The sequence below is a fragment of the Sesamum indicum genome, linkage group LG1, assembly GCF_000512975.1.
Source record: "Sesamum indicum cultivar Zhongzhi No. 13 linkage group LG1, S_indicum_v1.0, whole genome shotgun sequence".
Lineage (NCBI taxonomy): Eukaryota > Viridiplantae > Streptophyta > Magnoliopsida > Lamiales > Pedaliaceae > Sesamum > Sesamum indicum.
The window spans coordinates 17,527,254-17,547,256 of record NC_026145.1 but is presented as its reverse complement, the minus strand read 5'-3'; the positions used below and the strand labels follow the sequence as shown (position 1 = coordinate 17,547,256).

Below are 20,003 nucleotides of genomic sequence, written 5' to 3'. Positions count from 1 at the left end.
TTGTAATTAAGTTTAATCTCAAGGGATATCGATGTAATAATTTACCCTTATTTCTAAGGGATACACATGTTAAAAAGGCCAATGAACTGCCATTCCCATGATAAAGTTGTGGAGTAAACATCTGATCTAATGCGATCCCGACTTCTGCAATAAAACCGTGTCTGACGGTTATCATACTCAACTCTAGAACAGGAGAAATCTCCAGATGGATTTTTGACTTAAAGAAAAGAGAACTTCATCCCAGTAGTTGACTATTTTCCCCTAAGATGGGGGAAACTTGAGTACAGATCAACGTGATATTTCAAACAGACGTATAGGACTATGAAACTGTTGTTCCTGTGAGTTGAACCTGCGCTGCTGCTTCATTAATGGCATCAACGACATCCATATTCCCCCTACTGATTGCCTCATCCATGGGAGTTCTCTCATGGCTAATATAATCCAATACCATAATCACGTTAGATGGGAATGAACCAACAGATCTTTCTATTCACAGAAAAATTCTGAATTACTAGTCAGAATTCCCTGACCTGTTCAGCAATGAGATGTTGCCTCCAGCAAGAATCAGACGTTTCACAACCTGCGGAAAAATATTAATTAACTCTAGATATGAAAACTGCCAGGTACCTACTTACAGAGGGGCACAGTTAGCACCTCAATTTGGCCATTGAGACAAGCCCAATGAAGAGGTGTATTCTTCTCCATGTTACAGGCGTTAACATTCTGTCCACCAAATATTTGTTAGTCATATACTCTTCTCAACGGTAGAATGCAAAACCATAAAACTTGAAACTGGAAGAAGGAACAATCAAGTTACATGGACTGAGAGAAAGTATAAGTATAATTTGTTACTTAAATACATTTTTCTTCTCCCAATAACTGCCCAGACCATACAATACATCAAAGTTCGGAATTTTCTCAACCTATAATTTTCTTAACAGCCTAGCTTTCTTGCACCAAAAATACATGAAATTGCCAACAGCTAACGGAAATAGTGCCATATTTGGAATAGGAGCTCCCATCCAAGTGTCCTCTAAATTTAGCAAACCTCCTAGTAGATCTGGAAAACACAAACTTTTGCAGAAAATACAGCAACCCCGGAAAAGCATAACAAGAGAAGCTAACAACTGAGGATGGGGTTTTGTTAGTTGTGATAGGCTCTCTATCATAGCAAAAGTCAGTAGCCACTTTCTTCTGTCACCTTGATAGACAAAACAGTATAAATCTCCCTTATAAACATGAAGGAGGTTGAGGATTTCTCAAAATTTAACTACCAGCTGAATTATAAGCTGACTTATGAAATGCTACATGATTTAAGAAACAATACGACCATCTCGGTATAAAAGAGCTTAGAGTGTTCTATCACACTTTTGTATTATATTTCTTCAAATGATGACAAACATTTTTCTAGTAAAAAGAACATCCTGCAAATAAACAAAAACTAAAACACAACCAGATGCTCTTGAAAAATATAACTCCCTTACCACTCCATTGTTGATAAGATAGTCAACAATGTGAACATGCCCATTTGCTGATGCCATGTGTAGTGCTGCAAAATCACATATCAGAACAGAATGAGATGAGGATTAAGAAGGAAAACCCAAATACCAGAGTGCAACAATATTCAGAACAAAAAGAGATGAAGATTAGAACGGAAAAGAAAAACCCAAAAAACCAGCTTGCATCAATATCAAACATGAAAAAATAAGTCAAATGCATGCTAGAACTAAAACCTGTGCGGCCTTGTGAGTCCTCCGAATCTAGAGAAACACCAGTAGATGCGATGCTCTTGACATCATCAATATCATCATATCTAGCAGCCTGTCCAATAATAGAGCAAAGACGACAAGTTAATAGCCCTCTTCCAACAATCAAAATACTGATCATTCAGCATAAAGATGACATTCTTGACAAGCTAAATCATAAACAAAAGGACATAGTGGGGGTGAAACAATAAGACAAATAACAGAAATAAAAAATCATAATCCAAGTCCCAACCACATTAAATGGCATCTCCTGAAATCATCTTTTAATTCAACGTTCAAACCCAGTCAAAGTTTAAACGCAACAAACAGCTCAAACAAGTACAAACATATAGACCTATGATTATCAGGCTCTTCATAATCTGCTACATACTTCAGTTTGTTCCTGATCTGAAAGTATTGAATTCAAGTAGTAACAGCTGAAACAATAAGAAACAGAGACTCAAACTTTACTTCTCTAGGGTTTAAATTTCACCTTTCCAACAAAGGTAAAACTGATAGTACTTGCACTTAACAGTCAAAATACTAAATTTCAATCACTTGTGCTCCAAGTGGACTTAAAAATTAAGCACAAGCACTAGTAACAGTACGATGATTATGTCAGAAAAAAGGGCACAATAATAACTAACAAGGAATTATGTTTCTAATGCAACTTAAAAAAGAAGAGAAAAATTAAGTTCCACAACTGAAGCAATTTGCTTAACATAAATTAACAGTAAAGATAAAATGAAGGTAACAATTGATTGGGTCATGTATAGTTGTAGCGTTCGAAACATTTGGGCACCTCAAGCAACGCTTCGATGCTATCTTGGGACGGCTGTTCTACTGTGCTCTCCTCTACTCCCATTCTTGTGCGTGTGTGTGTCTGTGAGAGAGAGAGAGAGAGGAATGGAGGCGAGGCGAGTAGTGATACAGTTGGAGCTTGGGACTTAATTGGAGTCGTTTAATAAACAAACATGAAATTATTTGGGCTGACCCACCCACCAATGTAGTTTGCATTAGGCCCATGTTGCTGGTTAAAATTGACACGTGTATTGGTGACAAAAATTGTGGGCTACATTGGTCCCATGTTTTAGGTTAAGCTTACGAAATGGGACCTGATCCAATCTGTTTGCGTCCAATAAGGGTTGAGCCCAACTCCTTTGGGAAAAATTGGCACACCCAGTGGGCATTGATGGGCTACAATTACTAGAAGTTTGTTATATTTACAAAAGCTAAATCATGTTTATATGTTATTGATTAAGTTATTATTTAAGTAATTTCTCAATTATAAATACTTTCAATTAGAAATGGTTATATTATTTTTTAAAATTTATATGAACGAACGGAATTACAATTGAAAATTAAAAGGCTGGCCCAAGTTTTGGATTCAATAATTCAATTTTAATCATCAATAATTAATATACTAATATTAGTGTATAATAATAGACTAAGAACTACTCTTAAATTTGTAGAATTGAAATACCAAATGTTTCATATGATTTGATACAAATAACTGAATTTATGTTTAAAGAGATTTGTGGCAAAATTAGACATGGCTGGGGAAAATCAGAACCTCAACCGTTCCAAATATGAGATGTCAAAGACTACCTGCGTAGTCAGCCTCATAACATGATATTTGACCAAAACCAAGACATACTGCAAAAGAAAATCTTACACAAAAATGTCAAATACCTTTACAAGACAGTTCTATTCACCCGGAAATATCAAAATTTGTTCACAATATCAGTCCCAACATTACTTATGCACAGGCATGATCATTCCTAAAAAGACGAAACTTGCATCCGATTAAAGAACAAGCCCGAAGGTCCATCATCAGGCAACAGGGCCAGCCTCACCGGACTTTTGGCGCCTTCTTCGGGTCTCAATGGCCCAGAATGGTTGCTGAGATCGGTCTTCACCCAGCCGGGGCACACACAATTAATCAGCATTTTCGGGTACTTCTTTGCCAGAAGCCTCGTGTACGCAGTAACAGCTGCTTTTGAGACACAATACACACCCCAATAACTAGGCCAGCCTTTGGCTTCTGCAGACCCCTCCTTGATGTCTTTAAGGTACTCGTTTAGTACTTGGTCAATGCGTTCTTTTGTGAGGTTCTCAACGTCGTTGAGTGTTTCCCTAGCTGATTTATTGCGTATACCCTGAGACAAAAAGTTTGGTTACAGTTATCTGTTGAGAGTTCTTACCTAAAAGAAAGTGAATGTTATAGATCAAACAAGCCCAGAGGACATATGTAAATGCTCATAGAAGTATGAATAGTACACTCAGCGCTCCCATTGTCGATGAGACGTTAACAATTCTTGGAGAATCAGAGAGGTGGAGTAGGGGAAGTAGTGCTTCGGTGGTTCTTTTGGTGCCAAAGTAGTTTATTTGCATACATTCTACTGCTAATTCATAAGCATTCCCTTTGCCTTTTGCTCCACCAGTCTGCACCAAGAAAGTAAAGACTGAAGCTCAGAATTGCATGAGGCATACTACATTCCTTGAGAATGAATCTACAGCAGTTACACAAGTAAAACTGTGAATAAGCATCTCCTACTTCCAAAATCTTCTCATTTGATACCACTCGTTTAGATTTTGGCATTGAGAGTCGGCATAAATCAAGTGGATCATCCTTACCCAGTTGGTTTTCCAGCAAAGGCACAGTAAGAGAACTTACCCCACTCTCAGTGATTCCATTAACCCCAGCGTTGTTCACCTGCACATTAACCGGTCAAGGAAAAAAACTGCAAAATCACTTGGCAGGTGAAGAACTCAACTCCCAATTCTTGATTCATTTGTCAAATATCAAAAGAAAATCCAATTATAAAAATGAACCATTCTGCTTGCTATATAATGAATTTTCCAGCCAAATTGATCTTACAACTGAACTCGAGCAAAATTCAATGTCAAAAGTGAACAGAATCGAAAAGGGTATCTCACAGAAAACAAGAATCATAATCAAACTCAAAGGGGAAGCAGAAATGAAGAAGAAAAAGGGGAGGACAGAAGAACCCAATTCCAAGAAGACAGTCAATGATCATACCAAGATATCGAGCTTTCCAATTTCAGACTTGATAAACCCAGCAAGATAATTGATACTTGCTGAATCCATCACATCGAGCTGATGAAACATTATGTAATCAGAAAGCCCAGACTTCTTGAGCATCTCAACAGCATCAAGCCCCCTCTTCTCGTTTCTTGCCGTCAACACCACACAAACACCCTGAGACGCCAACTGCCTGCATATCTCTAATCCAATCCCTTTGTTTGCCCCTGTAACAACTGCATACCTGCAATATAACACACACCCACATACTGTGTTTATGTGTCAATGGAGTTAAATAAATCAAAGAAATGGTAAAATATTATAAAGAAACTGATGGTAAAGGTGACAAGAATGTTTCAAGAATGGCATACAGTTTTTTACTTACTTCTTGATTCCAGCACTCTTGGGGGTTACTACTCCAGCCATTAGAGGAGAAGCTGAACTCTTCATCCACAGTTTTAGTAGGAACATTTGTTTTCTTTATCTTAGTACAAAAACAATAAACTTGAACATAGGCCCTACAGTATACAGTCCATGTTTTATCTTTGCTTACTTTCCAGAAGGCCTTATTTCAATCTTGGAATGTTGGTCATCTTATCTTATCTTTTTGTTAGAGATTCTTGATTCTTGGTGATTTTACTATTGGAAGATTGGTTTCAATTGTTTGGTCTTACCCACAAATGTAAGTTATGGACTATACTTGAGTTGGGCCAAATTTTTGGGCAAGAGAAAGTAACAAGGCCATCCAAGTTTATTTAACTTGATTTAATTTGCTGAACGTTGTGGTTGTGTATTTCAGCCTTAACATATGATACTTGATCAAAATTAAGATATAAAGCAAAGTGCTCAAGAATAAATAACATAAACACATGTCAAGTACCTTTGCAAGACAGTTATCTTCACCTAAATCACAATTCATTCACTATCAGTTTTGAGTTTTGTCCGAAAACCTTTACATCTAACACAGACATGAAAAAACAAACCATGAAACTTGCATCCGAATAAAGAACAAGCCAGATGGACGAACATTAAAATGATGAAACTTGCATCCGTTCAAAGAACGTGCCAGAAGGTCCATCATCAGGCAACAGGGCCACCCTCACTGGACTTCTGGCAGCTTCTTCAGGAGTCAGTGTCCCGGTATGGTTGCTGAGATCGGTCTTGGTCCAGCCGGGGCCTACAGCATTAATCAGCATTTTGGGGTACTTCTTTGAGAGAAGCCTTGTGTATGCATTCACGGCTGCTTTTGAGATACAATACGCGCTCATATAACTAGGCCAGCCTTTGGCTTCTACAGATCCCTCCTTAAAGTCTTTGAGGCACTCATTTAATACTTGATCAATGCTCTCTTCTGTGAGGTTCTCAACATCGTTAAGTGTATCTCTAGCCCATTTGTTGCGTATACCCTGTGACAAGAAGTTCAGCAACAGTTACTCATTCAGGGTTCTTACCTAAAGAAAGCAAAGACGAATCATCAAACAAGCTTAGAAGAGATATATATATAAATGCCCGTGTCAACATGAAAAGTATGATAGTACACTTAGCGCCCCCATTGACGAGGAAACATTAACAATCCTTGGAGAGTCAGAGAGTTGGAGTAAGGGAAGCAATGCTTCAGTGGTTCTTTTGGTGCCATAGTAGTTCACTTGCAGACATTCTACTGCTAACTCATATGCAGTCCTTTTCATTTTTGCTCCACCAGTCTGCACCAAGAAAGTGACATTGAAGCTTGGAACAATAGAAGAAGCATAACTACATTGCTTCAAAATGAATCTACAGCAATTACACAAGTAAAACTGTGGATAAGCTTTGGAAACGTCGGGAGTTGATAACATGATAATACACCTAATTCTAGCACACAATTGAGAGCATTTCAATGCAAGATAATGATACTGCTCTTCTCGAAGTAGCAGGACACTGATAGTCAGCATAAATCAAGCAGATCATCTTACAAATTGATTTTCCAGTAAAGACAAGGCAAGAACACTTACCCCGCCATCGGTAGTTCCACCAACCCCAGCATTGTTCACCTGCACATGACCGAACTTTGCATTTTACATATTCATTCTTTATAATCAAGTAAACGATATGAATCTTCATCACTAAAGATACAATTACACCAGAAATTAGCCAAAACTGCAAGACTCCAACTGGACTTCACCATAAAATATCTCAAGCTAGCAAGATCCACGTATTCTTCAGCCAAATTGATCTTAAAACTAAATCATAGTAAAACTCAATGTGAAAATGAACTGAATGGAGAAAAGGGGCCAAGAATCATGATCAAACTTAAACGGGAAGCAGAAAAGGGGAAAACAGAAAAACCCAATTCCAAGAAAGTAGTCAATGATCATACCAATATATCAAGCTTTCCAATTTGAGACTTCATAAACACAGCAAGAGAATCGATACTTGCTGAATCCATCACATCGAGCTGATGAAACATTATGTAATCAGAAAGCCCAGATTTTTTCAGTTTCTCAACAGCATCAAGCCCCCTCTTCTCATTTCTTGCTGTCAGCACCACAGAAACACCCTGAGATGTCAACTGCCTGCATATCTCCAATCCAATCCCCTTGTTTGCCCCTGTAACAACTGCATACCTGCAATATTACACACACACACACACACACAGTATATATATATGGGTGTTGTGTGTCTGTCAATAGAGGTAAATAAATCAATGGAATTGTGAAATATCATCAAGAAATTGATGGGAAAGGTGAGAAGAATGTTTCAAGAATGGTATACAGTATTTCCCTTACTTCTTGATTGCAGTACTTGTTGGGGTTAGTCCAGCCATGGTAGAAGAAGCTGATGAACTCTTGATCCAGAGTTTTAGTCGGAACATTTGTTTTTCTTTATTTTAATGAAATAATAATAAACATAAGACTATAGTATATTATTGTCCACGTGTTGTCTTAGCCCACTTTCCAGAAGGCTTCATTTCCATACTCAAATGTTGGCTATGTTGTCTTTCAGAAGAAGAGATTTTATTGTTTGAGATTCTTGATTCTTGTTGCTTAAATATGTGGCATGGAAACTCCCAGGCTACATCAGCTTGTGCTGATTTTATAAAAATATTATGGAGAATATATTTTGGAATAACTTGTTAACAATGAAAGCATATATGGATTATTTATCCCAAAAAAAAAAAGTAGTATATGGATTTAATTTGAAGATTTGCATTTATTTTAATCTCAAATAAATATCAAGTTATGTAAAATTAATCAGTGTGGTTATATGAAATTTCATAGTAAAAATTAAGATACTATTTTAACAAAATATATATATTTATATTAAGTTATTGATATGAAGACTTCAATATGATCTTAGCTTCTCCAAAATTATTTAGGAGATGGGGCAGTACTACTTAAAGAAAGAAAACCTTTACAAACTTTGGGTTTTTATTAATGAAAAAGATTGAATTTTTGTGCTATATCCAAAAAGTTCTCAAGAAGATGTAGAGGTAAAATTTCAATGCAAACAACTGTTGCATTAGGTAGGTTGAATGCTGTAATTTGGAGGGAGATCAAAGTCATATCTAAAACAAGTCAACTCAAAAACAGAGTGATTATTACCATTACAAACATTTCATTGTACGCACTAATCCACCAAAATGATCAGACATTCACCATATCACTAGAGCAACTTCACCACAAACTTAAGATGAATACTACATGCATATCCTCACAATCACACTCATTATTTCTCAAAAAGATGAGACTTCCTTCCTAACAAAGAACTCGCCAGAAGGCCCATCATCAGGCAATAGAGCCAGCCTCACCGGGCTCTCCGCACCTTCTTCTGGTGTCAAATAACCAGTATTGAAGTTGATATCGGTTTTAACGTATCCAGGACACACACAATTAATCCGAAAATTTGGGTACTTCTTGGCTAGAATCCTTGTGTACGCATTCATGGCTGCTTTAGAGAGTATATATGCACTTAAATAACCAGGCCAACCTTTGGCTTCTAGAGAACCCTCCTTGAAATCTTTGAGGAATTCATTCAGCACTTGATCAATTCTCTCTTCGGTGAGGTTTTCGGCATCATTGAGTACTTCTTTAGCCCATTCATTTGGTATGTACTGGAAACAAAAAATTTCAAGATCAATGGTTTGTTTTGATATATACACAATGTAGGCAATTTGTGCCTAAATACTCTGAAGTAAAGGTCACATATTCATTTGGCTTAACTGAGCTCACTCTAAACTACTGTGTCTTGAAGATTTTTGGAGTGCATATATGAAGTAAATGCAAGAATAGTACCTCCAGCTTCCCCATCGAAGAGGATACATTAACAATCCTCGGAGAATCAGAGAGCTGGAGTTGGGGAAGCAGTGCTTCAGTAGTTCTTTTGGCGCCGTAATAGTTTATCTGAAGACATTCTGCTGCTAAATCATAGGGCTGAGTCATTATCTCACTCCAATTGATCTTTGCTCCTCCAGTCTGCATCAGAGGAGCATTCAAGAATCAGTTAGAATACCATTTACTCGTGCTTTGTAGTTTCTTCACAGCCAAAGATAAACAAGGAGAAGTGCCTTTTTCAGAATGCAATACAATCAATGCTCACACATTTTCGTATGTATCTAGGTAATACCCTCCTTGGTGGTTTTATCTTGGTGAAATATCAATATATTATGATATAATCCGAGCCACAATTTGGAAAAAGTGCACAAGAAATGCAAGAAAATGGATCGGCTCACCCCACTGGCCGCCCCAGCAGAAGCTTTGAAAGACTCACCGTCAACGATGGCGCCACCAATCCCTGCATTGTTCACCTGCAGATTGGCCTCAATTTAGCTAATATATGTACACCTCAGTTCCGTAAATCAAGAGAAAGACGTGAAAAAGCAATAGTAGGAGAAAGCAACAGTTGATTCTTAGTTGATCCTGTCTGATTTAGCAAGAAGATTGAACAGCAAATAAATTATGATGCTGTTAACAACTTATCATCAAACAATTGGGAACTGGGATATTTCACCCAGAGGAACACAATAATGATATCAAACAAAACCCAACAAACATCAATTTAACTGGTTATTCAAGATACCACTTTGTCAGTAGTTCTTCGTTTCTTGATACTAATACCATTTCAAGAAATCCAACCTAACTTTTCTGCCATTCAAAATCCAAACTCTGATAAAAAAACTTAGTAAAAAATCATCATGGGCTGTTAAGGAAGAACAAGAACTGGAAAATATAATCATATCTGAACAATAAGATTACTATTGAAAAGGGGGAAGAAAAATCAATTTCAAGAAAACAGTTTGTGGTCATACCAAGATATCAAGCTTTCCAAACTGGGACTTAACAAATTCAGCAAGGGAAACAACACTTGCTAAATCAGCCACATCAAGCTGATGAAAGACGACACAATCAGAAAGGCCGGAGCTTTTGAGTTTTTCAACAGCTTCAAGCCCCCTTTTCTCATCTCTAGCAGTCAACACCACTGTGATACCTTCTCTTGCCAACTGCCTGCAAATCTCCAAGCCAATCCCTTTGTTTGCCCCTGTAACAACAGCATACCTGCACAAGGAAAAATCCCACAAAAAAAAAACAGAAGAAAAAGATATATATCCACATTATAATCCAACAAATAAAATTAGATATAATGATAAAAATTTTAAAACCAAAAAAAAAAAAAAAGAAGAAGAAGAAAAAAGATGTATGAAGTTAAAGCAAGAAACAGAGGCTTGTTACTTTTTGGTTGCTTTAGCCATTGATGAAGTTCAATGTTTTCCTTGGATGTGAATCTGAATTCTTGCTCTCGTGATGTTTTTTTTGGACTTGGTGGATTAAACTAGAACTTTGGTGCGATTGCCTTTTTGGACTCTTGCGGATTAAATTAGAACTTCTTTGGGATCCCACGTCCACGTGCATCAACAGACAACGCTAGCAGAAGATACACTTTTTGCCGTCTACGCCTCTCGTTTTCCTATTTGAAGCTTGATTATTTTTCTTGCTACAGCATGCAACCGTACTATATTTCTATTTTTTATAAAAATACAAATATACAATTCCAAGGAATATTAATAAACTTATTTAGAAATGTACTCGTAAAGTTTTGCCGCCAAGAATTGAACATGTAAAATTTTCAAGATGTAATTTATCCTACTTATTATAATTGTAGGATTGTAGTCATAATTACAAATTATGCAAGGGGAAGAGGGACTACCCATCCAAGAAACAACAAGTCTCTTTTATAAATGGAAAAACTGATATTTAATGAACAGTAATGAGAATACTTAGCTAAATATTTAAATGAAACTAGTTATTACATATAATTTGGAGCCATTTCTGTTGAACAATTGAATCAGAAGTGCTCAGCTGACACAATACTGGATTTCAAACAACACTTTTTTACCATTACAAACATTTTCATGGACACAAACTAATCCACCAAATGATCCTTTATTCCACAATATCATCAGAGGAAGTCGAGGAGAAACTTAAAGATGAATACCATATACCATCACAATCATACTTATTATTCCTCAGAAAGATGAGACTTCCTTCTTTTCAAAGAAGCAGCCAGAAGGCCCATCATCAGGCAACAATGCCACCCACACCACTCTCTCCGCACCTTCTTCCGCTGTCAAGTGACCAGTATGGAAGTTGATATCAGTGTTGACGTATCCCGGGCAAGCAGAATTAATCTGAAAACTTGGGTATTTCTTGGCTAGAATCCTTGTGTATGCAATCAAGGCTGCTTTAGAGAGAATATATGCACCATTATATTTAGGCCAGCCTTTGGCTTCTAAAGACCCCTCCTTGAAATCTTTGAGGAACTCATTCAGCACTTCATCGATTTTGTCTTCTGTAAGATTCTCGGCATCGCTGAGTACCCCTTTAACCCACTCATCTGGAATGTTCTGAAAGTAAAAAGTTCGGAGTAAAAGTCAAATATCTGTTTCGACTCGACCAAGCTCTTTCTAACCTACTGTTTCTTGAAAATATGGCATGTATATATAAGGAAAATGCAAGATTGTGACAAGAAGAGTACCTCGAGCTTCCCCAACGACGAGGATACATTAATAATCCTTGGTGAATCAGAGAGCTGGAGTAGGGGAAGCAGTGCTTCAATAGTTCTTTTGGCACCGTAATAGTTTATCTGAAGACATTCTGCTGCTAAGTCATAGGTCTGAGTCAACTTTATCTCACTCAAATTGCTTTTCGATCCTCCAGTCTGCAACAGAGGAGCACTCAAGAATCAGTCCATACTACAGTTCCTCCACAGCTAAACACAAGTGCCAAATACAATTAATGCACACATTTCGACAGGTATCTAGGTATTACTCTTCTAGGAGATTTTATCTTGAAGAAATATCAATGTATTATCATATAACCCGAGCCAAAATACAAAAAAGAGGTGCATAAGAAACGCAAGAAAACGAATCTACTTACCTCAGAGGCATCCCCAGGGGAAGCTTTCAGAGACTCACCCTCGACAGTGACTCCACTAACCCCTGCATTGTTCACCTGCAGATTGGCCTCAACTTAGCCATTTATTCATCTAAGTTGTATAAATCAAGTGTAAGACATGAGAACAAAACAGTTGGAGAAAGCAACAGCTGATTCTTAGTTGGTCATGCCTAATACAGCAAGAATGGACAACAAATCAATTATGTTCCTATTACCTGACTTATTATCAAACATTTGGGAACTGAGAAAATTCAACCCAAGAAAAATCAAATTAACTGTTTGTTCAAGACAACCACATTGTCAGTAGTTAGATCTGAAAAACTTAATTGTTTCATGTCTTTATAACAATGCCAATATTTCAAGAACAGGGAAAACATAATAATCATATCTGACAAGAAGAATATATATGGTTACACTACTGAAGGGGGGAGCAGATCAATTAGAATAAAACAGATTTTTGTGGTCATACCAAGATGTCAAGCTTGCCAAATTGGGACTTGATAAATTCAGCAAGGGAAGCAACACTTGCTGAATCAGCCACATCAAGCTGATGAAAGATGACAGAACCAGAAAGGGAAGAGGCTTTGAGTTTTTCAACAGCTTCAAGCCCCCTTTTCTCATCTCTAGCGGTCAACACCACTGTGATACCTTGAGCTGCCAACTGCCTGCAAACCTCAAACCCGATCCCTTTGTTTGACCCTGTAACAACAGCATACCTGCAGCACAAAAATTCAAGTCAAACGAAGAAACTGAACAAAAAGATATTCACCCATAATATATGCAACAAATAAATCTTGATATAATGATAAAAAGACTAAAAGCCAGAGAGAGATGGGAGAAGTTTATCTGTAGTTAAGCTTGTGGCTAGTTACCTTTTGGGTGTTTCAGCCATTGATTAAGCTCAATCTTTTGTATCTATCTTTGATGGTCAACGTGAAGCTCAATCTGAATTCTTGTGTTTGTAAACAAGCACAAAGTTTCTGTTTGTCCCCCTGGTATAATATAGGCCTTTGTTGGCGTTTAATTGAGCAATTATTGGGATATAAAATAATCTCAACCACTTAGGCATGTTACATGTTCAATATTTTAACCAAGAAATCTGTATGGACTTATATAGTTTATGTGTTTCTCTTTTATAGTGGCATATCTTTATTAATTATTGAAAGAAAGTTTACAGCTATACATATCATTACCAATATTCAAATATGAGAATTGGGAAAGGCAGGCAACTCCTAGAAGCCAGGTGAAGGTTCGTAGTTCACCTACCAACTCTAACATTTCATAAAATATAAGAAAAGCAACTTCATTTCCTTGCCGGCTCAACGCTCACACACGCATAAATTCCCTCCGTTTATGATATTTGCAAAAACAGGTCAATTTCAGGGGTAATTGGCACTGAAAATAGGGTTGATAGGCACTTTCGCATCCTAAAAATATAGAAATGGCAGATAAATCTTGGCAAAAATGCAACCTTTAACCTTTCCCGACCAAATCGCTCACCGGTTTAGGGTCCCTTTTGTCGAAGAAAAGTCCTTTCCTCTCTTGCAGTTGTTTTCTCCTCCCCCTCTTTCCAAGCATTTCCATCTATCAATTTTCAATTGAAGCCGTCCCAAATAACTCACGGCATCGCCACCATTACAACAAATCAATTCGCAGCACCGTCATTTAATTTCTGCACGCACAACAAGAACATAAAACATGCACACAAGGCAACAAGATTCTCACATTGTCACTCAACTCCAATTAAAGGAATGGATCGTAAATAATTAATAATGAAAGAACCATACAAAATACCGTTGTTCAGAAGTAGTAGAATAGCTGCGAGTCACATTGTAAAATTGTAACCCTAAGACCACCCTCAGGCTTGGGGGAGGCCACCTGCCCATGTGAGTGTGTGAAGTCAATGGTCAGTTTGGGGGAGGCCACCTGCCCATGTGCATGCAACCACAAAACCAGCAGAAGAAATGCATTTTTGCCCCCCATCTCTATTTGTTACGGTTTTAGGATTATAGTCAATATCTCAGGAAAAGAGGGACTAGCCCTCCAAGAAACAAATGAAAAAACTTAGCTAAAAATTTAAATGCAAATAGTCATTTTACATATAATTTGGGTTTGGAGCCATTTCTGCTGAACAACTGAATCAGCCAACACACTACTGGAATCCAAACAAACACTTATTACAAACATTTTCATGCGCCATAAACTATTCCACAACATCATCAGAGGAAGTTGAGGAGAAACTTAAAGATGAATTCTACATACCCTCACACTCATACTTATTATTCTTCAGAAAGATGAGACTTCCTTCCTTTCAAAGAAGCAGCCGGATGGCCCATCATCAGCCAACAATGCCAGCTTCACCAGGCCCTCCGCAGCTTCTTCTACTGTCATATGACCAGTATTGAAGTTGATATCGGTGTTAACGTATCCGGGGCACACGGAATTGATCCGAAAACTCGGGTATTTCTTGGCTAGAATCCTTGTGTAGGCATTCAAGGCTGCTTTAGAGATAATATATGCACCGTTATATTTAGGCCAGCCTTTGGCTTCTAAAGACCCCTCCTTGAAATCTTTGAGGAACTCATTCAGCAATTGATCGATTTTGTCTTCTGTAAGGTTCTCTGCATCGCTGAGTACCCCTTTAACCCACTCATCTGGAATGTTCTGAAAGTAAAAAGTTCGGACATCAATGGTTAACTGACTTAGTGCTTTGAAGTAAAACTCACATATCCGTTTTGACTCGACTGAGCTCTTTTTAAGCTACTGTTTCTTGAAAATATAGCATCTACATATGAAGCAAAATGCAAGAATGTGACAAGAAGAGTACCTCGAGCTTCCCCAACGAAGAGGTTACATTAACAATCCTTGGTGAATCAGAGAGCTGGAGTAGGGGAAGCAGTGCTTCAGTAGTTCTTTTGGCACCGTAATAGTTTATCTGAAGACATTCTGCTGCTAAGTCATAGGTCTGAATCATTTTTATCTCACTCAAATTGGTTTTTGAACCTCCGGTCTGCCATAGAGGAGCACTCAAGAATCAGTCCATACTATAGTTTCTTCACAGCCGAAGCGAAGTGCCCAATACAATAAATGTGCACACATTTTGACGTGTATCTAGGTATTACTCTTCTCGGAGATTTTATCTTGAAGAAACATCAATATATTATCATATAATCTGAGCCAGATAGCCCAGATTCAAAAAAGTTCATAAGAAACGCAAGAAACTGGATCTACGTACCTCAGAGGCAGCCCCAGGGGAAGCTTTCAGAGACTCACGGTCAACAGTGATTCCACTAACTCCTGCATTGTTCACCTGCAGATTGGCCTCAACTTAGCCATTTATATATCTAAGTTGTATAAATCAAGAGAAAGACATGAGAACGAAACGGCTGGAGAAAGCAACAGCTGATTCTTAGTTGATCATGCCTAACACAGCAAGACTGAACAACAAATGAATTATGTTGTTGTTACCTGACTTATTATCAAACATTTGGGAACTGAGAAATTTTAACCCAAGAAAAATCAAAATAACTGTTTGTTCAAGTCACCACCTTGTCGGTAGTTAGATCTAAACTTAGTTGTTTCACTTCTTGATAACAATACCAATATTTCAAGAAAACCCAACCATATGAACTTTTCTGCTATTCAAAATCCAACTCTGAGCAAAAGATTCAAGATAAAATGAGGGGTTCATAATCGGCTGTTAAAGCGAAGACCAAGAACAGGCAAGATATACTAATCATATCTGACACTAGAAGAAAATATATGGTTACTACTGAATGGGGAGGATAACAATGGATTCAAGAAAACATTTTGTGGTCATACCAAGATATCAAGCTTGCCAAATTGGGACTTGATAAATTCAGCAAGGGTAGCAACAGTTGCTGAATCAGCCACATCAAGCTGATGAAAGATGACAGAACCAGAAAGGGAAGAGGCTTTGAGTTTTTCAACAGCTTCAAGCCCCCTTTTCTCATCTCTAGCAGTCAACACCACTGTGATACCTTGAGCTGCCAACTGCCTGCAAACCTCGAACCCGATCCCTTTGTTTGACCCTGTAACAACAGCATACCTGCAGCACCAAAATTCAAATCAAACAAAGATGCTGAAGAAAAAGATATCCACCACAATATATGCAACACATAAATTTAGAGAGAGAGAGATGGGAGAAGTTCATCTGTAGTTAAGTTTGTGGTTAGTTACCTTTTGGGTGTTTCAGCCATTGATGAAGCTCAATGTTTTCTTTCTATCTTTGATGCTCTCAATCTGAATTCTTGTGTTTGTAAACTAGCACAAAGTTTCTGTTTGTCCCCCTGCTATAATATAAGCCTTTGTTGGTGTGACTTGGCAAATTGAGCAATTATGGGGATATAAAATAATCTCAACTTTAACCAAAAAATCTGCATAGCATAATATAGTTTATGTTTTTCTCTTTTATAGTGGCGCACCTATGCAAATGATACATAAAGAAACAAGATAGTCAAAGTATTTTGTCCATAGTCTCGGCATGGTATCGGAGCCCACCGATGGAACTGTTCAACCCACGACTTCTGATCCTTGACAATCAGAAATGACCTCACAGAGAAAATGATTGAAGCTCTACCAAAGGCGTCAGTTCCCCAACTCACTCTTGAGTCTCCGGCCGCGCCTATTGGTATTAAATTGGATGGAACAAATTATGCTCTATGCTCCCACGTCGCTGACATGTACATCTCAGGCAAGGATAAATTGGGACATATCAACACCATCTCTGTTAATTTTGAAGCATCATAATATCAGAGAAGAAAAAGGATTCATATTGGGCTGTTACAGAGGAACAAGAACACGGGAGGAAGAAGAAGAAATAAAAAGACATAAACTCACAATACAATGCAACAAATAAATTAAGATATAATGATAAAAGCTTCTGGTTTTTCAACATGGAAAACAGCTCCAGTAATGCCTGCATTGTTCACCTGAGAGGAAAACGAAAAAACCCAAATCAACATACTTGCCACAAAAAAATGTAAAATTCGTATATTTATTGTAGTTGTAGAATTATACTCATATGTATATAAGGGACTACCTCCCAAGAAACAGAACCCCAAAACTTTCTATTACGGAGTCTGTTATAAATGAAAAAACCGATATTTAATGCAAATACTTAGCTAAATATCTAAATCAAATTGTAACTGCAGATAGTTTCGAGCCATTTCTGCAGAACAACTGAATAACAAGTTCTTAGCTACACTGGAATTCAAAGAACACTTGTCACCATTACAAGCATTTTCATGGAAACAAGTACCCCACCAAATGATCATTTTTATTCCAGAATATCATTGTAACAACTCCAGGAGAAACATAAGATAAATATTTATACCCTGAAAACATACTTATTATTCGTCGACAGATGAGACTTCCTTCCTATCAAAGAACAAGCCAGAAGGCCCATCATCAGGCAACACTGCCAGCCTCACCAGGCTCTCCGCACCTTCTTCTACCGTTAAATAACCAGTATTGAAGTTGATATCGGTTTTAACATATCCGGGGCACACGGAATTAATCTGAAAACTCGGATATTTCTTGGCTAGAATCCTTGTGTAGGCATTCATGGCTGCTTTAGAGACCATATATGCACCAGACCAGCCTTTGGCTTCTAAACATCCCTCCTTGAAATCTTTGAGGAACTCATTCAGCACTTGGTCAATTCTCTCTTCTGTGAGGTTTTCAACATCGCTGAGTACACCTTTAGCCCATACATTTGGTAAGTTCTGAAAACAAAAGGCTTTGACATCAATAGTTATAGCATTGAAGTTCTTGTTTTGGGTGATTTAGCTCTTTATAATCTACTATTTCTTAAAACTTAGCGTGTATATGTAAAGCAGATGTAAAGAATGTGCCAGGAATGGTACCTTAAGCTTCCCCAACAAAGAAGATACATTAACGATCCTTGGTGAATCAGAGAGCTGGAGTAGGGGAAGCAGTGCTTCAGCAGTTCTTTTGGCACCATAGTAATTTGTTTGAAAACATTCTGCTGCTGAATCGTAGGTCTGAATCACTACCTCAGTCCAGTTGACTCCTGCTCCTGTCTGCATCAGAAGATCCATTTATTTCGAGAGGTATGTATAATGGACTTATAGCCTGATAAAAATAAAGAGAAGTACACACATTTTTGATATGGTATTGACCTTCTTATTGGTTTTCTTTCGCAGAACTATTAATGCAGATCCTTCAGTATATGAAAAACAGATAGACTTACCTCACCGGCAGCTCCAGCTACAGCTCTAATAGCATTACTGTCGACTGTAACTCCACCAATCCCTGCATTGTTCACCTGCACAGTTGCCTCAATTTAGCTATATATGTACTCTGTGAAACGAAATGTGAACACAAAGAGTCTTTGGTTGTATGAGAAAGCAACAGCTGAATCATAGCTGATCATGCCTAATATATCATCCAACGATTGGGAACTGGAAAAATTCAAGCCAGAGGACTGCAGTAATGATATAAAACAAGAACCAAGAATCACCAAAGCGGTTAAGCGAAAAATATGTACACTTAACTCTTGAATTTCTTGATAATACTATCATCACAGGAAAATCCAAACAGGTTAATGTTTCTGCATTCACAATAATCTAACAAGTGATAACTTCACTCAAGCAGAAACATAATCTAAAATATCAGAATCCGTAAATGGGCTGCTAATGAAGAACAACAACTGACTAAATTAGTATAATTATGTGTAATCCTAGAAATAAACATATGAGTACGTCACTACAAAAAGAAAACAACTCTGCTCATACCAAGATATCAAGCTTTCCAAATTGGGACTTGATAAATTCAGCAAGGGAAGCAATACTTGCTAAATCAGTCACATCAAGCTGATGAAAGATGATAGAACCAGAAAGGGAAGAGGCTTTGAGTTTTTCAACAGCTTCAAGCCCCCTCTTCTCATTTCTAGCAGTCAACACCACCGTGATGCCTTGAGTTGCCAACTGCCTGCAAACTTCGAACCCAATCCCTTTGTTTGCTCCTGTAACAACAGCATACCTGCAGTAGAGAAAACACACACACACAATGTCTATAAGCAAACAAAACTCAAATAACAATAAAGACTACTCCACAAGACAAAAAAGGAAAGAAAATTGCTTTGTTACTTCTTCGTTACTTCAGCCATAGAGGAAAGCTCATCTGAGTTTTTCTGTACGTAATGCTCTTCTTGCCTTCTTCATGTTGGTTGATTAAACTCGAATTTCTGGGCTCCCACGTGTAAGCATGGTGTTCACCAGCACAAAGGGTAAAATCGCTTTCCTGGTATTGATAATGGGTGGCACGCACTTGCATAATTTTTAATAATATTTTTATTTTATTAAATTTCATAATATTTTTTATATTAAAATTTGTCTTTATCTTACAAATTCATTCGCAAAAACTATTTGGTAACTTTCTTTAATGCATTAATTATTAATACATATTTTTTCAAATTAAATTAAAAATTGACATTTTATATGATATATGTTATATGGGTTTAATACGATTTACCCTCTTGTAATATTGTAAATTGGCAAATTGCTTCATATGAAAATATAATAACAATTTATCTTCTTGTATCTTTCAATATGGAGCAATTTAGGAACGAAACAATGTATCTCCCTAACTTGCTTCATTTTAAAAAATACATGAAAAAAATTATTGTATTTTAAAAAATATAAGGGGGTAAATTGCTATTTTTTTTATAAAGGGGTAATTTGCACATTTATAATATTACAAGAGTAAGTTGCATTTTTTTTCTATGTTATATTGATAACG

General features: G+C 37.3%; 4 protein-coding genes across 5 annotated transcripts; all 4 read right to left on the bottom strand.

The window, feature by feature from the left end:
• Positions 7–2,683, bottom strand: LOC105172185 (ankyrin repeat domain-containing protein 2A). Its single transcript, XM_011093551.2, has 6 exons — positions 2,548–2,683; positions 1,734–1,821; positions 1,485–1,549; positions 655–723; positions 531–580; positions 7–431 (listed from the first exon to the last, which is right to left on the bottom strand). The coding sequence occupies exons 1-6, from the start codon at positions 2,608–2,610 to the stop codon at positions 320–322; spliced, it is 447 nt and encodes a 148-aa protein (XP_011091853.1). The 5' UTR covers positions 2,611–2,683; the 3' UTR covers positions 7–319.
• Positions 3,303–5,369, bottom strand: LOC105172169 ((+)-neomenthol dehydrogenase-like). Of its 2 annotated transcripts, XM_011093531.2 has the most exons (5): positions 5,177–5,367; positions 4,789–5,035; positions 4,423–4,461; positions 4,026–4,190; positions 3,303–3,904 (listed from the first exon to the last, which is right to left on the bottom strand). In XM_011093531.2, the coding sequence occupies exons 1-5, from the start codon at positions 5,260–5,262 to the stop codon at positions 3,527–3,529; spliced, it is 915 nt and encodes a 304-aa protein (XP_011091833.1). In that variant the 5' UTR covers positions 5,263–5,367; the 3' UTR covers positions 3,303–3,526. The 2 variants fall into 2 exon arrangements, with proteins under 2 accessions (XP_011091833.1, XP_011091841.1); XM_011093539.2 differs by lacking the exon at positions 4,423–4,461 and having other exon boundaries at positions 5,177–5,369.
• LOC105174340 lies at positions 5,690–13,276 on the bottom strand. Its single transcript, XM_020694986.1, has 14 exons — positions 13,091–13,276; positions 12,688–12,934; positions 12,201–12,275; positions 11,800–11,982; positions 11,294–11,668; positions 10,497–10,525; positions 10,076–10,322; positions 9,500–9,574; positions 9,063–9,242; positions 8,507–8,881; positions 7,148–7,402; positions 6,783–6,821; positions 6,330–6,494; positions 5,690–6,197 (listed from the first exon to the last, which is right to left on the bottom strand). The coding sequence occupies exons 1-14, from the start codon at positions 13,108–13,110 to the stop codon at positions 5,820–5,822; spliced, it is 2,643 nt and encodes an 880-aa protein (XP_020550645.1). The 5' UTR covers positions 13,111–13,276; the 3' UTR covers positions 5,690–5,819.
• LOC105174332 lies at positions 14,274–19,386 on the bottom strand. The gene is made up of 10 exons (XM_020694981.1): positions 19,352–19,386; positions 18,998–19,244; positions 18,454–18,528; positions 18,107–18,283; positions 17,593–17,965; positions 16,419–16,446; positions 16,041–16,287; positions 15,454–15,528; positions 15,046–15,228; positions 14,274–14,882 (listed from the first exon to the last, which is right to left on the bottom strand). The coding sequence occupies exons 1-10, from the start codon at positions 19,369–19,371 to the stop codon at positions 14,505–14,507; spliced, it is 1,803 nt and encodes a 600-aa protein (XP_020550640.1). The 5' UTR covers positions 19,372–19,386; the 3' UTR covers positions 14,274–14,504.

Excerpts from the sequence above, each read along its gene's own strand:
- LOC105172169 (XM_011093531.2), bottom strand. The coding sequence starts at position 5,262 with ATGTTCCTACTAAAACTGTGGATGAAGAGTTCAGCTTCTCCTCTAATG. Across the intron at positions 5,036-5,176 it reads AAGAGTGCTGGAATCAAGAA|GTATGCAGTTGTTACAGGGG; the intron begins GTAAGTAAAAAA and ends GTTATATTGCAG. Across the intron at positions 4,191-4,422 it reads ATGGAATCACTGAGAGTGGG|ACTGGTGGAGCAAAAGGCAA; the intron begins GTAAGTTCTCTT and ends TTCTTGGTGCAG.
- LOC105174340 (XM_020694986.1), bottom strand. The coding sequence starts at position 13,110 with ATGGCTGAAACACCCAAAAG. Across the intron at positions 11,669-11,799 it reads CGTCGTTGGGGAAGCTCGAG|AACATTCCAGATGAGTGGGT; the intron begins GTACTCTTCTTG and ends TTTTACTTTCAG. Across the intron at positions 8,882-9,062 it reads CTTCGATGGGGAAGCTGGAG|TACATACCAAATGAATGGGC; the intron begins GTACTATTCTTG and ends TTTTGTTTCCAG.
- LOC105172185 (XM_011093551.2), bottom strand. The coding sequence starts at position 2,610 with ATGGGAGTAGAGGAGAGCACAGTAGAACAGCCGTCCCAAGATAGCATC. Across the intron at positions 724-1,484 it reads ATCTTATCAACAATGGAGTG|AATGTTAACGCCTGTAACAT; the intron begins GTAAGGGAGTTA and ends TTTGGTGGACAG. Across the intron at positions 432-530 it reads AACATCTCATTGCTGAACAG|CCATGAGAGAACTCCCATGG; the intron begins GTCAGGGAATTC and ends GGATTATATTAG.
- LOC105174332 (XM_020694981.1), bottom strand. The coding sequence starts at position 19,371 with ATGGCTGAAGTAACGAAGAA. Across the intron at positions 15,529-16,040 it reads TTGGCAAGCTTGATATCTTG|GTGAACAATGCAGGAGTTAG; the intron begins GTATGACCACAA and ends GCCAATCTGCAG. Across the intron at positions 14,883-15,045 it reads CTTCGTTGGGGAAGCTCGAG|AACATTCCAGATGAGTGGGT; the intron begins GTACTCTTCTTG and ends TTTTACTTTCAG.